Source organism: Sarcophilus harrisii, chromosome 1, assembly GCF_902635505.1.
Source record: "Sarcophilus harrisii chromosome 1, mSarHar1.11, whole genome shotgun sequence".
NCBI lineage: Eukaryota > Metazoa > Chordata > Mammalia > Dasyuromorphia > Dasyuridae > Sarcophilus > Sarcophilus harrisii.
In genome coordinates this window covers 294580721-294594521 of record NC_045426.1, presented here as the reverse complement: position 1 = coordinate 294594521, position 13801 = coordinate 294580721, and the positions used below count along the sequence as shown (strand labels likewise).

Sequence of the window (13801 nt, the reverse complement as noted above, 5' to 3'; positions counted from 1 at the left end):
TGCATTCTCTGGTAGAACTGAAATTTTGATTATTCTGAGACAATGATGTTCCATGATTCATAGCCAGATAGCATCCCTTACATTAGTAAAATAAAGAACAAATAGACCAATGAATTGGATATACAATTTTTAAAAACTTTTTTTAAAAAAGAACTAAAAATCCCCAATTAAATACTAAATTGGAAATCCTAAAAATTAAAGGTGAGTAATAAAATTGAATGTAAAATCATTGAATTAATAAAACTGGATTGGTTCTGTGAAAAAACCAACAAAATAAATAAATCATTGGTTAATTTTATTTTTAAAAAGAAAGAAGAAAAGCTGGATGAATATTTCTGTTAAAAAGATAACCCTTGTAACATGGATAACTTGGCAATTGAAAGCACAATGAAGTTTCCCAAATATGATCCAGCATGCCTTTCTCTTCTTATTCAAATCTAGGCCTATTTCATGATCTATCAGTGGTACCTGTTCAAGATCTAGGAACTAACAGACTTACTTAAATGTTTGATATCCATCTGTACATCATAGCCTGTATAGAAAGTACTTATTCTTTGTTACCAGTAGGTTAGCTATTAGTTAGGTGAATTAAGAATAGGGCTGCATTGTGAAATAAAAATAGAAAAGTACATAAAGTAACCACAGGATTGCTTTCAACACAGCTTTTAATAACAGCAAATAGTGGGTGGCGGGGGGGAACAGAAACTAATGGATTTGGAGTTAGAAAGCTTTGGTTGGAATTTTGACTCTGCCACACAATCTATATGATTTTGATGACTTTTTAACCATTTTAAGTCTCCTCATTTTTAAAAATCATTTTAACCTTTATAAGTTTCATCATCTATAAAATGCGGACTAGATGATCTCTGAGATTACTTCTAGTTCTAAACTTATAATCACTTTAACCACTTTGAGTTTTAAATGGCCTAGAATTCCATTGAGAGTCTAGAAGAGTTTCAATAATCCTTTCAATAATCAATAATGTTCTTCTCCTGGATATTTTGGTATTTTTCCCACAGTCATAAAAGCTAAATTTACCCAAGCCTCTCAAAATACAGAATTAAGAGTAAGATCATTTCGACTTACCCCCTAAAGTGTCAAGCATCTAGATGACTTTAAACATTTCTATCACATGAACAGATGAAAGCTTCCTATTTACCTAGGCAGACAGGATGAGTTATTTCAGCAACTGGGTCTATTCATTTGCAATTTTATTTTTATTGTTGTTTTTGAAATACTGTATAAAACATAGCACTTTATAGTTTGCATCTAGGTGGGTTGTCAGTTTTTAGATTTAAATATATTTATTTGAATGAGAAAAGGTACATGAATACATATGAACACATTTTTAAATCATCATTTACATCATTAATTCCTCTGTACATTTTTTCATTAAAAATAGTTAGTAGCTGGCAAAAGTTCTGCAAGATGTCAAAAGTTTAATGTCTTCGTTTTAAGCAATAGTTCATTGAGAGACATGAGTGACAGCTGAAGAAGGCCTCTTAAGAATAGATTCAACAGAAAATGACAGAGGTTCATTTGTGGAAAGTTTCGCTCCAACTTGTTTGGCTACAAAAAAATCTTTCGCATATCTGTCTATTGTAAATTTGTATTTCTGGTTCTCTTTGACTGAACATTCTCTATGTTTCTTAGCCACCTCTTCAAAGGATTCTTTGACAAATGGTGTTTTTAACTCAGGTCCTGATTTGTCATTAAGTGTTTGCTGAAATAATGAATGGAATGGATTATACTTGAGTGGCAGAGGGTGCCTCCTGCTTTCTTTGTTGATCTTGTTTAAGACATGCTCTTGAGGAGACACAGAGTCCTTATCAGAGATCTGTGAAAATTTTCTTTTGGGAGGGGAGAAAGCTGATCTTTCACGAACTTCCTGAAGAGCACACTGAATTTCATTTCTGGAGGTTTGGATATCATGGGCATAAGACAATAATGGAGAGTTTTCCATTTTAGATGACATCATGTTGTGTTCAATATTTTGTCCATCTTGAATTTGGGACACCTTAGACTCCCAGTTAGCCCCAGGTTTCAGAGTTTGTACTGAAGTGGTTGCATTTAGTAGGCACTGCTGGTAAAGAAGAGCATCACTAATGGGCCCACATTTGGGCCAGACTAAGAGCCGGGAAGACAAAGGATACTGCCGATAGGTAGTAGCCACACTAACATTAGAAGAAATCAGTTCCATGTTTCCAGATCCAGAATACTGCATAGTTAGATCAAGACAAGTAGGCAAAAAATTGCAAAAGTCCTTGCTTGAAGTTTCCATTGCAGTTGGGCTATAAGCAGTTTTATAGATGTTATATTCGGGTCCATGAACCACATGATTAGGCAGAAATAAGGCAGCAGCTTGAGTGGCTTCCATCATCTCTCTCTCTTTAAATTCTCTTTCTAGCATAATGTTTTCTAATTCTTTATCAGCAAATGCTCGTCTTTTTCTCATCCTGTCACTCACTGGAGGAGGCAGAGCAGAAGTCCCTCCTAGGTAAGTTTCTGCTGGAATGGGGCGATAGCCTAAAGAGGACAAGGGATGAAGACAAATGATATTAATAAGTGAAAAGGACAGAGGACTGAATGAAAACATGGCAAGAAGAAACTCAAGAAGGAGGACACACATTCCCTGCTTAACAAGATTTAAGAAGTACCTATTCACAATTCTACATTACTAGAATTTTCTAACCCCAATTTAATAGAGCAAGAGGGTAACTCCAGATACAACTTCAAAGAATCTCAGAGTTGGAAGACATTTGATATGCTACCTAATCCAACCCATATGTACAATTTCCATTGTACATTTTCCCCAACTTTACCTTTTGGGGTTAATGTTTCTTACAAGCTATAGCATTTTAGGAGGAAGACACTGCTTAGTATACGAAATATCAGAACTAGAGAAGACCTTAGAAACTATCTAGTATAATTTCCTCATTTTACTGATAAGGAAACTGAGACCTAGAGAGGTGATGTGACTTGGCCATTGTCCAATAACTAGTCAACAGCAGACCCCAAGGCCAAGGTCTCATGACTCCCAGTCCAGTATTCTCATCATCCTTCCTATAATAAATTGCATTATCATCACATCACCCTTTTTCTATGATCAAAAAAGAAATCTATACCTAGAGCAGTTGTCATAATTATTTTCTAAAGTTGGACCATTATGTACACATTGTTACAGATGTGGAATAATCCAAGGATAACTAGAAGAAAAGAGAAATAAAGAAATTTAATACAGATTAGTAAGAAGAACAGAAGGTAAGAATCAGAATTAATTTCAGGGACAGCAAGGGAAGCAGAGAACATTGGGGAAGTCTTTATTGCTTAGCAAACACTGCATTGAACATTCTAGTTACTTTTCTTAGAAGGGGAAAATAAGGGAAAGAAATTCACTAGAAATATATACTTTTATATGTGTATATATCTATAGAAATACATATAGATATATCTTTCCCAAGCACTAATCATCTTGGCAAGAAACCAAAATGGTTATATGGGCAATCATTAGAACACAGATTAAATCATCCCATATTTTGTGAATAGAGGCAGGGTCAAAAACAAAAATTAGTGTAATACAGTATTTCTGAAAAGATAAAATACTCTGGGCCTGTCATATTCACCAATCACCAAAGTTCATTTTGACACTTATGGTCTACATAATGACAAATCCATCACAGTCATTTGCAAATAAAATAAAAAATGAAAATTAATGTTTTCATTTCTATAGCACAAATCTTTGCTTGGAAGTTATTTATCTAAATTTAGGCTGATTATTTTTGCACAGGAAGCTTAGTTTCACTTCTAAAGTATCACCTTTATCATCATAATTTTGTTTACCCAGTTTACACCAAATTAACTTCTAATATGCAAAAATTAGTTTGAGGTTTGATATATAGAGAACAAAACATGGCAATGGAAAATAGCTTGTGAATCCAGGATGCTCAGCTAATAATTCTGAACTTGAAAATATGTTTTTAAATATGAATTTTCTGGGATGGAAATAAATAAAATTAAATATAGTGATAGACTTCTTTCAAAAAGCCACTTTTTTTAACAAGATAGTGACATGCTATTTAGCAGGTCAACATATAAAGACGTCCTTCAATTGAAGGACATAAAATATCTTTTTAAAGGAAAAATAAAAAAGAAAGAAAGTATGCATGGCTAGCTCTCTGGGCACCAGAACAGGTGAACAAGTATAGTCACTGGGGCTACAGAGCCCAAATTTGCCCTTTAATTCATTTAGTTTGATATAAAAATGACCCAAAAAGTCATTGGGAAAAAATGTGTTTATGAAACAACATATTTAAAGCATAGCTTTAGGTCAGGAATTCAAACTATAAAAAGTATAAATCAGAAGCAACTATCTGGAGGAAAAGGCAAAAATAAATTTCTGTAAGTGAATTGTTCAGAGTAGATGACCATACCAATCAAATTTTCTAGGTTCAACTCCTTACTTCACTTTACCCACTTAGACACGAATCCTGGAGTATCCAGCAAAAATGAGGGTGAAGCTTCCTTTCTTTGGTTCTTTCTTTCCAATTAACAGTTGTTCTTTCTAATCACACTCACAGTTACCATTAGAATAACCCTACATAGGAAACTTTCATGTTCCCTAAATTATAATCTATTGGCCAATGCTAACTGCAACTAAATCTGTTATGACCATCAGTTCAGTAATAAACAAGCTATTCAAATGGGGTCATGCTTAACACAAACTTTTTTATGTTACTAAGAATTAGTTTAAAAAATAAAAAATTAATGCCCTCTGCTTTGGCTATTTGGTGCAAGAAAGGAAGCCTTCAGATCTTTAAAGTATTTTCTGTTCAGACTTCTGCACACGTCAATGAATGCACAAGTCTTAAGAAGCAGAGATTAGGCAGCCTAGCATAGTTCACTTCAAGTGCAAAAAACCTTGGGTTCCCCAAGATCAAGAGAATATGTTTTGTTTTGTTTTACCTTCCAAAATGCTTTTGGCCAGCAAACTAGGTGCCCGTACTTGTCTCTGAAAGATTGCTTTGCGTTCAAAATTATTCTGTTTCCCAGACAGCCCTTTCTTGTCCTGCATATAAGAAAAAAGCAAAATTAAGGAGGTTCCCCAAAGAAAAGAAACAGGTGAGGGAGATAATGAGGACATAGCTCTCAAACCTCTTATTCATTTCCCTGATGTGAAAACAATTCCAGATAAGATGAGAGAATGAATATGTGTAAGCTATGCAAAAACCTCAATGGCAAGCCCTTCAGAGAAGAATGAGGTAGATAACCTGACTATCAGAGGAGAGTAAGGTCCAGAAAAGAAAAATATCTACCAAAAAAGTCACACAGTCAGAAGTATAAAGAGTAGGCAAGAGGGGTGATTCGATTTTCTTTTAGGTTGGAAGTCAAGTACACCTCAGCCACCAATTTCTTTTCATGTCTTCCCACCCCACTTTCCATTCCCTCCTGTGTTCTTTCAGGCCCTGGGACCCCTCGCTAGCTGTTTTCCCAGGCAGAATCCCTGATGTTTATTACCATTCCAAATCTGACATAATATTCCAAATTCCCACTTAATTTGTAAGTCTCTCTGTATGTGTGTCTCTCTGTCTCTCTGTGTCTGTCTGTCTGTCTCTCTCTCTCTCTCTTTCTCTCTCTCTCCCTCTCTCTCTCAAAACCAAAGGTCCAATTCAGAGGAGAACAAAGTCAAAAAGAAATTTATCCTAACCAGAGAATTCTGAATAGATAGAAAAAAAATAGATAGTGGCTGTAATGATTCATTAATTACTTAAAAGAGTAGATAATCCTTGGTCAGTGATTTTGGAAGCTTTTTCTCCCCCTCTAAAGTCTGGACAGCTAGAATCTCTGCCTTTAAAAATCCCCTTTTTTGTCCCCAGACACCTTGGAAATGAAAGATTAGTCCTTTATGCATAGGAAAACCAGCACAAAACTAAACCATCCAGAACAATCAAGTGGAGGAGGGAGAAGACAGTTTCTCAACCATAACCCCATAAATAACGATATGGGTCGTGGAATACAACCCAACCCCAGCAGATTTAGCTGAGCTGAAAATTTAGGCCTGAAAAAGGGCTGGGTTTCTGCCAGTGGGAAAAACTCAGTAATTCTCCTCTGCCACCCCTATACCTCCAGCTCTGCCTAGGCTACAGAATAAAAATACCTCATTTAACCCCGCAGAGACAAAAGAATCTAGGGGAAGGTAATGGGCTTGTTTGGAAAGAGAGAGTTTTCTTATTTTGTTTTCTTCTTGAGTATTCCTTAAAACCTTACCTGAGATGGAGACAAGGAAAGCAGATTTATTTCTAGTGATCACTTCCAAGGATCAGGGAAATTATCTTACTAAAAAATAAATTCAGCTCTCCCTTCTTAGTATTCTTTCTATCTTGGTTCCTGGTAAGAGCTATCAACTTAGGGGTGTCATTTGGACAGTAAAAATGAAGTGGAATAAATTATATTTTTCTAGTATTAGCAGTGGTAGACAATGACTAACACATTAATATTAAGAAAGAATTAGGTTGGAACTCAGGAATTTTAAGTCTTGTTTCTGACACATACAAACTACATGACCATAGACAATTCATTCAGTTAACATCTCAGGACCCACAGACAATTCTCTAAGAGGAAATTAGAGATAAGTTACTGATCCCTATCAGGAAGCCTTCACAGTGAATACCCTTCCCTATTGAAATAAACATTTCATAACTCTTTCTCATCTTGATTTAAGAGTGATCTCAACCCTGAATTTTTTCCATCCTCCCAGAAATCCTTATATTCATAAGAAGACCTCTCAATTTCTCAGTCTTAAAGCTCTAGCTGGTAGGGACAATAGTCTTAGGCTTCCTCCCTGATTTTAACAGCCTGACCATTAAAAAAAAAAATCTGAATACTGGGAACAATCATTTATTTGTCATTTCCAATCTAGATAAATACATATTAGTTGAAATGATTGGGGAGGGGGAAGAGATCACACAGCCAAGTACAATGGAAAGTCCCACTACTACTGTTGCTAGCCCCCAGAATCCTAGCACTGTCAAATGAGATTCTTTCATACCCTTTTGAGAGAGTGAAAAGAGGAGGGAGCTGGGTTTAACCATCAAATAGGATGAGAAGAGTAAAAGGTGGCTGTTGTTGGTCAGAAATTTTGACGGTTAGATTTCTCTGTGAGCCTCTAGAATCTGTCTTTAAAAAGCAAATGAAGTACCTGAAATGTTAGTTGGGCTATCTTTTTGAATATTTACAGGATCATAAGATTTAGAGCTGGAAAAGGACCTTAAACATCTTCAATCCAACCCCCTCATTTTATATATGAGGAAACTGAAGCCCATAAACCAAAAAGAATTAGTAACTTTTTACACACAAGTGGTAAAAAGTATATGTAAGCATGTGTAACTGGACTCCCGTCTTTTTTCTCCAACTCTAGTGCTCATTACAGTAGAGAAGGGAAAACCTTAAGCTGAAGATCATGAATTATCTTTTGTTTAATATTTGATATGCTTAATCTCTGTTCAATATCTGGTCACTGTATTTCAATATAATTGTCTTCTTTTGTAATGCTATGAATTTTATTTTATGCACATTATAAACATTCTGAGGAGTTCATCTGCTTCACCAGACTGCAAAAAAAGGTCCAGGACATAGAAAAGGTTAAGAATTTTTCGGTAAATCATGTTAACTTCAAGATGACCTCTTAAGATTTATCACACACACACACACACACACACACACACACACACACATACACACACACACAAACTCCACAAACTCCCCTCCTATTCCCTGTGGGGAACTCCTGTTACTTGAACTGTACAATTCACACACACTCACACACACACCCCTCGGTGAGCTCTACTTCTGGTGGAGATTGCCCAGCACCACCAGTCCCTTCCATTATCAGTTGTTATCCATGCCCGATAGCTGAAGACTCACCTCGGTGGCCTGTTGCCTCCGGAGGGCCACCTGAGCCGCCATGACCCGCTGTCTCTCTACTACCAGCAGGCAGTTGGCACACTGGCAGTCCCGCCAACGACAGAAGCGCTTGTGGCCCTTCAGACAGGACACCACGCCGTGATTTCGGCAGCGGGCGCACTTGGGCGTGCGGCTCAATTTCCTCTGCTCTCCCCCTCCTCTGCCACTGCTGCCCCCTCGCTCGGGCTGTCCTGCAGTCTCCGGCTCTCCCTGGAGGGGCTGCTGGGGCGGCAGCCGCCGCGGGACCGGGCTCTGCTCCAGCAGTTGCGCCGACTTCTGGGGTGAGTTTGACGCCCTTGGGGATGACCCTTCGTCTTCCCCCTCTCCTTCGTCCTCTCCTTCATCTTCCTCCTCTTCCTCATCCTCATCCTCTTCCTCGTCCTCCGCTTCCCGGCTGGCCGGCAGGGAGCTGGACCCACGCGGCTGGAGGAATGGCGGAGGCAGCGGCGGCGGCGGCGGCGGCGGCATCTGCGCTCCCTGGCCCTCTTCCTCTAGCTCCAAGCTCTCCACGTCGATCTCCCAGTCGCCTGCAGTCGCAAGAGCTGCCTGAAATTCGGTCATGGCTGTGCGCTTTGGATCTCCCCTCTATTCAGCTAGTCCCTTGACCCGACCTGTTCACTGTGAAGACAAAATGATTTCCAAGAGACCCACTCCAGTTTTCAATTACTTTCATGATTACAGAGCCCCGGTCTTAATTTCCCTCAAGGTTACTCATTCCTAATTGGCACATGCACGTAAGTACACGCAACACAATATAACACACACACGAATTTAAGGCATTTAGTCCTAGGACATACAGAGCACTGATCCTTATCATCCTAGGACAAATGTAGTGTAATTATAATCTACCTGTCAGGTCTCTGTCAAATATGGTCATGCTGACTTTATCACCCACATTTAAGCCAACCCGGAGACTTAGCTCCATTCATTAAACAAATCTCGGCAGGTAATTACTGCCTCTTTCCGGATTCCATACAGAGTTCCCGTGTCATACTTGGGGGCCTATTACTTCAAGATTAAAATCTCTTTTAAAACGTGTATGTATCTTTGCTGTTTGTCTAGGCCAGACTTGTCATTTTTCACTAAAGACAAATTGGTTTGGCGGCACCAATACAGAATCTGTTTTTCCCCTTCTTAAAAAGTAAATTGGTGACAAAGCCCTACGATTCTTAGTTATCTTTTCACCCAATCTAACATTTTGGGAACTGCAAACCAGCACAATTATGTCCTGTTGGTGTCACTTGGTTTTGGGGATGAATTATGTTCCGAATTCTCCAGAAAGAATTTGATACTTTGTAAAGCAAATTCTGCTTCTGATCTTTAAATACCCCCTAGACACTTGTTACAAAACAGCCACTGGCTCCCCAAGTCTTTCACACCCGCAACAAATGATTATGTAAAGCTGAATCCGGGTAAATTATACACAATATGTGGCTTTATTTAAATCTGTTAAGTCAAAGGACCTGGCTTAAAACTAAAAGCGTTTTTTTAAGTGTTTGTTGGTTTGGAGGCACCCCAAATCCAGGATTGAGTTCACCTCCCACATCCAATTTACCCCTAAGCAATAGGACTCACCAAAGAGATGTGGTCCAGGGCTGCAGGAACCGCAAATGACATCCAGTCTTGTGATCAGGCTCTCAGATTGCTGGTGCGCTTGCGAATTGAACCAACCAATTCTCTGTGGAATTGACAGTCGGACAGGGGACCCACTAGATGGGGAGTTCGAAGACTGGAGAGAAAGGAAGCAGATGGAAAGGGACGGGATGGAAGAGATACGGGCAGGTTCTCAGTAGCGTATAGCAGGCTTTTGAACTCAAGCCTTGGTAAGAGGGTTTGGAGCAATGGGGGCTAGGAGCCAGGGTAGAGCTTTTTGCAGCCTTGATGCAGGAAGAGGTTTTGGAAGACCTGGAAAGTCGTGGAGACGCCTCTGAGATCGCGCTAGCAGAGAAAATGTAGGGGAGATCGTAATTCTCCTGCTATGGCCAAGACTGCTTACCCTTTTTCACTGCTCTGCGGCCTCACATACAGGTCGGTCTACAGTAACAATCCCGTGGTCGCCTCACCCCTTCCTTGTATTATCCGCTCGGACTGCCGCGCTGGGGTACAACTGATTGGTAGGTTGTTAGATTGTCTGCGTTCTGATTGGCTATGGTGTTCCCTCTGTCCTCTCCGCCTTCTCGGTTACCGCTTGTCTCCTCCCCTGTGGTGCCTTGCCAAGTCCGATAGTCTGTGCTTTCGGTAAAGCCGGGTCACCTTTATCAAAGCAAGTACCAATTGGATAATTAACTGGGGTCCAAGAAAAAAATCACAGTTTCTCTCTCTCCGGTCAGAAAAATATAGCCACTCACACATACGGAAGCACAGAGATAATGGATTTCCAAAGCTTATACTGTAAACTCACTAGAGAGAGTAATAAATATTACCGCAGGAGGTCAGAGGAGTTAGCTGAGGAGGATGCGTCACAATCATTCTAGTGAAAATTAAAATTAACGAAAGTTAGGAGGAGAAATGATGGCTTTCTTTTTCTTCTAGAAGCAATCATTATTCAAAACTGCTCGTAATTCAAAATTTCTGTACACATTTAACATTTATATATACGTAGTATTTCATTTTGAAGTCCAAAATTCTCTCATATTACTCACTCCTTCTCTAATTGTAGTCTTTTTTTGGAAAACATTAGAAATGTTTATCCAAAATCGAATTTTTTCTTTTCCGATAACTGATGCATCAACAAATATGAACTTTTATCCTTTCATAAAAGTAACTAACAGATAAGCATGTTGTTTTAACTTAAGTAGAGCTTTTAAAAGCATCATTACTTTAACGTTTTCATTTATAAAGAAAAATTTCCTACTGATCTTCCCTTCAACACCCAAATCCCAGCAAACTTTGTGGAAATAAAAGATTCACTGGCATAACTTCACACTATATTTAATTGAAAGGTTGTTCTTCCAATTCACATCTGCGTTATGAGTTGATTTTTAAAATTCTAATGAATAGTTTGTTTGTTACACAACGATATGAATAAATCAGGTGAGAAATTAAGAAGAATCACAGAAGAGTCCTGAAGCTTTTTCACCACTGAATTGGGACGGTTTGGTTAGCTCCATCTTCCCCGAGCATACTATGGTTCAGAGGATATTCAAACTCCATGATGTTTGAACATAATCAATTTACTAATTACGGTAAAAGTAAAATTTCTCCACTGAGACCCCTAACTCCACCCCCTACAATGATAGAGGTTACTCCTGTGTATTGTACTTTTGAAATATTGCTCTTTCCCGAGAAAATTCATTAATTTAGGTGAACGTTTCTGTGCGTGTTTTTAGAAAGTGTCTTCCTAACCTCCAATTGATGGGAATCTCTGAGGTACAGAAGGCAGTTTGCATCCCAAGACAGGAAGGGTGAGAAGAGGGTGGTTTTCGATATTTATGCTTCTCCCGTGATGATTTCAGAAAAGCTCTCGTTTTCCGTAAAGAATAAAATAGAAGCAACACCAGACAGGTTGTCAAACTAGGAAAGAACAGATAAATAAAGATTAAATTTACATAAACTGTTCTTCTGCTATCTACTTAAAATATCACTACCTTTTGTCTGTACTACGTGGCTTTTATTTTTCCAAATACTTTAAAATACATTAGCTCATCTAATCCCAGGAGGCAAGCAATTTTGATGAAACAGATGATAAAATTGAAATCCAGAGAGGTTATGTGAATCGTGTAATATTATACAGGAAGATATTAGAAAGCTCACTGAATTGGATATAAGGAGACATAATTTAGAGACCTAGGTCTGCTGTCTCCTTCAAGAAAATGTGATGAGTGCACCCATAAATCTTGTACCAGTTACTCTCAGAAGTATACCACTTACCCAAAAGAAAACATATGTTGTTTTCTTTCTTGACTCCTCCCATCACCCCTAATTGTTAAATATATTTCTTTTGAGGCAATTTTCTTATGTAATTACAGTATATTGTTAAATGGATTTTTTTTTTACTAATCCCTGTGGAATTTATCAATTAATATTTGACGGCTACAATGTTACCTTTGCAAATATGCATTAGCACCCGTTTCTCCCTCGGAATAAGCATGCATAGTGCAAACCACAATTACATAATATATATTGTATGTTTTACAAACTATTAAATGCCTTATCTTTTTTATAGATGGAGAGGAGAGAGGATACAATATCTTTCTTTCAAAAATCAGTTTATGATGCTAAGTAAAATGAGCAGAACCAGGAAATTATTATACACAGAAACAAGACTGCACGATGATCAATTCTGATGGACATGACTCTCTTCAACAATAAGATGATTCAAACTAGTTCCAATTGTTCAGTGATGAAGAAAGCCATATACGCCCAGAGAAAGGCCTGTTTCTGTTGATGGTTGCTTGCATTTTGTTTTCCTTCTCGGGTTTTTTTTCTTTCTAGATCCAATTTTGTGCAGCAAGATAACTGTATAAATATATACATATATTGGATTTAATATATATTTTAACATATTTAACACGTATTGGACTATCTGCCATCTGGGGAGGGGGTGGGGGAAGGAGGGAAAATTTTGGAACAGAAAGTTTTGCAAGGGTCAGTGCTGAAAAATTACCTATGCCTATGTGTTGCAAATAAAAAGCTTTAATTAAAAAAAAAAAAAAGTCAGTTTAAACCTTGGCCAGGATAGGGAGGGGGAGAGGCAAAGAAATTAACAAAAACAACAAAGTGGACTTGCCCACATTTGACTAACCAAAGAATAAACTACTGAGAATAATCCAGCTCACTGGTTAAAGTTAAAGGGGGGGAGGGGAGAAATTGAGAACGAAGGAGTAAAAAATAGAGCAAGGAGAAGGAAGAAGAGGAAGTTAAAGAAAATGAAAGAATGAGGGAAAGAAAAAACAGGGGGCAGGAGAAAGAACAGAGGATAGAGCAATGGCACAAGAAAGAGTGGCAAAGGGAGAAATAAAATTGAGAGAGTAAATGGGGGAAAAGAGGAGAGGCTACTCCCCCAAGTGAAAATAAACAAACGCATGAGCTCCTCCAGTTTGGATAAATGCTACCTAAAGTAGAAATTATTGAGCCATGTATACTACAAACTGCCCACAAAAAGAAAAATACTCATTAGGACACCGCTTAAACCCGGGCCAAGAGCGCAGCCTTCATCGAGAAAGATTAGTGTTGTAGAGATTCAAGGAGGAGGGAATATTAGTAACTATTTCTATTTCTATTTCAGTACTACTGGAACTGAAAGGAAATTAGGAGAGATGAAAAGCTGAGGAATCAACGAAGTGGTTTTATTGGTCTGTTGAATGGAATTAAATTCATACAAGTTACTTGCATAGCTGGAGCTGAAAGGGACTTTTGAAATAACTTAAACCAACCTTCATATGTGAGGCCCAGATCGGTGAAGTGACTTGTGACTTAACTGAAGTCGCGAAGCAGGAGTGTCAGAGCTGGAATCTGAACTCAACCCTTCGTCTAATACGTCTATTTCAACGCGGTTGCTCTTGAGCTGACCTGAAATGAATTTAGTTGAATTGAATCGAACTGAACTGAGCTGAGTTGAACTGAATTGAACTGAAATTAAATTAAATAATTCGGGGGACCAGGAGAAAGGAAAGAAGAGTGGATTAAAAGGATGACTTCCATTCTCTCCTTCTCTCAAACTCATCCACACCATCCCCCCTCTCTCTAACTCCACTTTTCACTGGTCCCAGTTAAGGCTTCTGGGCAAGCTGATTGAGTCCTCCATCCTTAAGTGCTTCTTTTGAGCCTGTTGTTTGTTTGGGGAGTTGTTGTTGTTTTGTTTTGTTTTGAGGGGTAAGGGGTCTGTGGATTCAGGAAAGAG

The 13801-nt window shown here is 38.4% G+C and overlaps 1 protein-coding gene across 1 annotated transcript; it reads right to left on the bottom strand.

Annotated features, from left to right (window-relative positions):
• Nucleotides 1–657: 657 nt before the first annotated feature.
• DMRT2 (doublesex and mab-3 related transcription factor 2) lies at nt 658–10086 on the bottom strand. The gene is made up of 4 exons (XM_003761660.3): nt 9535–10086; nt 7921–8577; nt 4963–5065; nt 658–2526 (listed from the first exon to the last, which is right to left on the bottom strand). Exons 2-4 carry the CDS (start codon nt 8518–8520, stop codon nt 1466–1468), a joined length of 1764 nt encoding a protein of 587 aa, XP_003761708.1. The 5' UTR covers nt 8521–8577; nt 9535–10086; the 3' UTR covers nt 658–1465.
• Nucleotides 10087–13801: the final 3715 nt, after the last annotated feature.

Excerpts from the sequence above, each read along its gene's own strand:
- DMRT2 (XM_003761660.3), bottom strand. The coding sequence starts at position 8,520 with ATGACCGAATTTCAGGCAGCTCTTGCGACTGCAGGCGACTGGGAGATC. Across the intron at positions 5,066-7,920 it reads GGAGGCAACAGGCCACCGAG|GACAAGAAAGGGCTGTCTGG; the intron begins GTGAGTCTTCAG and ends TCTTATATGCAG. Across the intron at positions 2,527-4,962 it reads GGCCAAAAGCATTTTGGAAG|GCTATCGCCCCATTCCAGCA; the intron begins GTAAAACAAAAC and ends TGTCCTCTTTAG.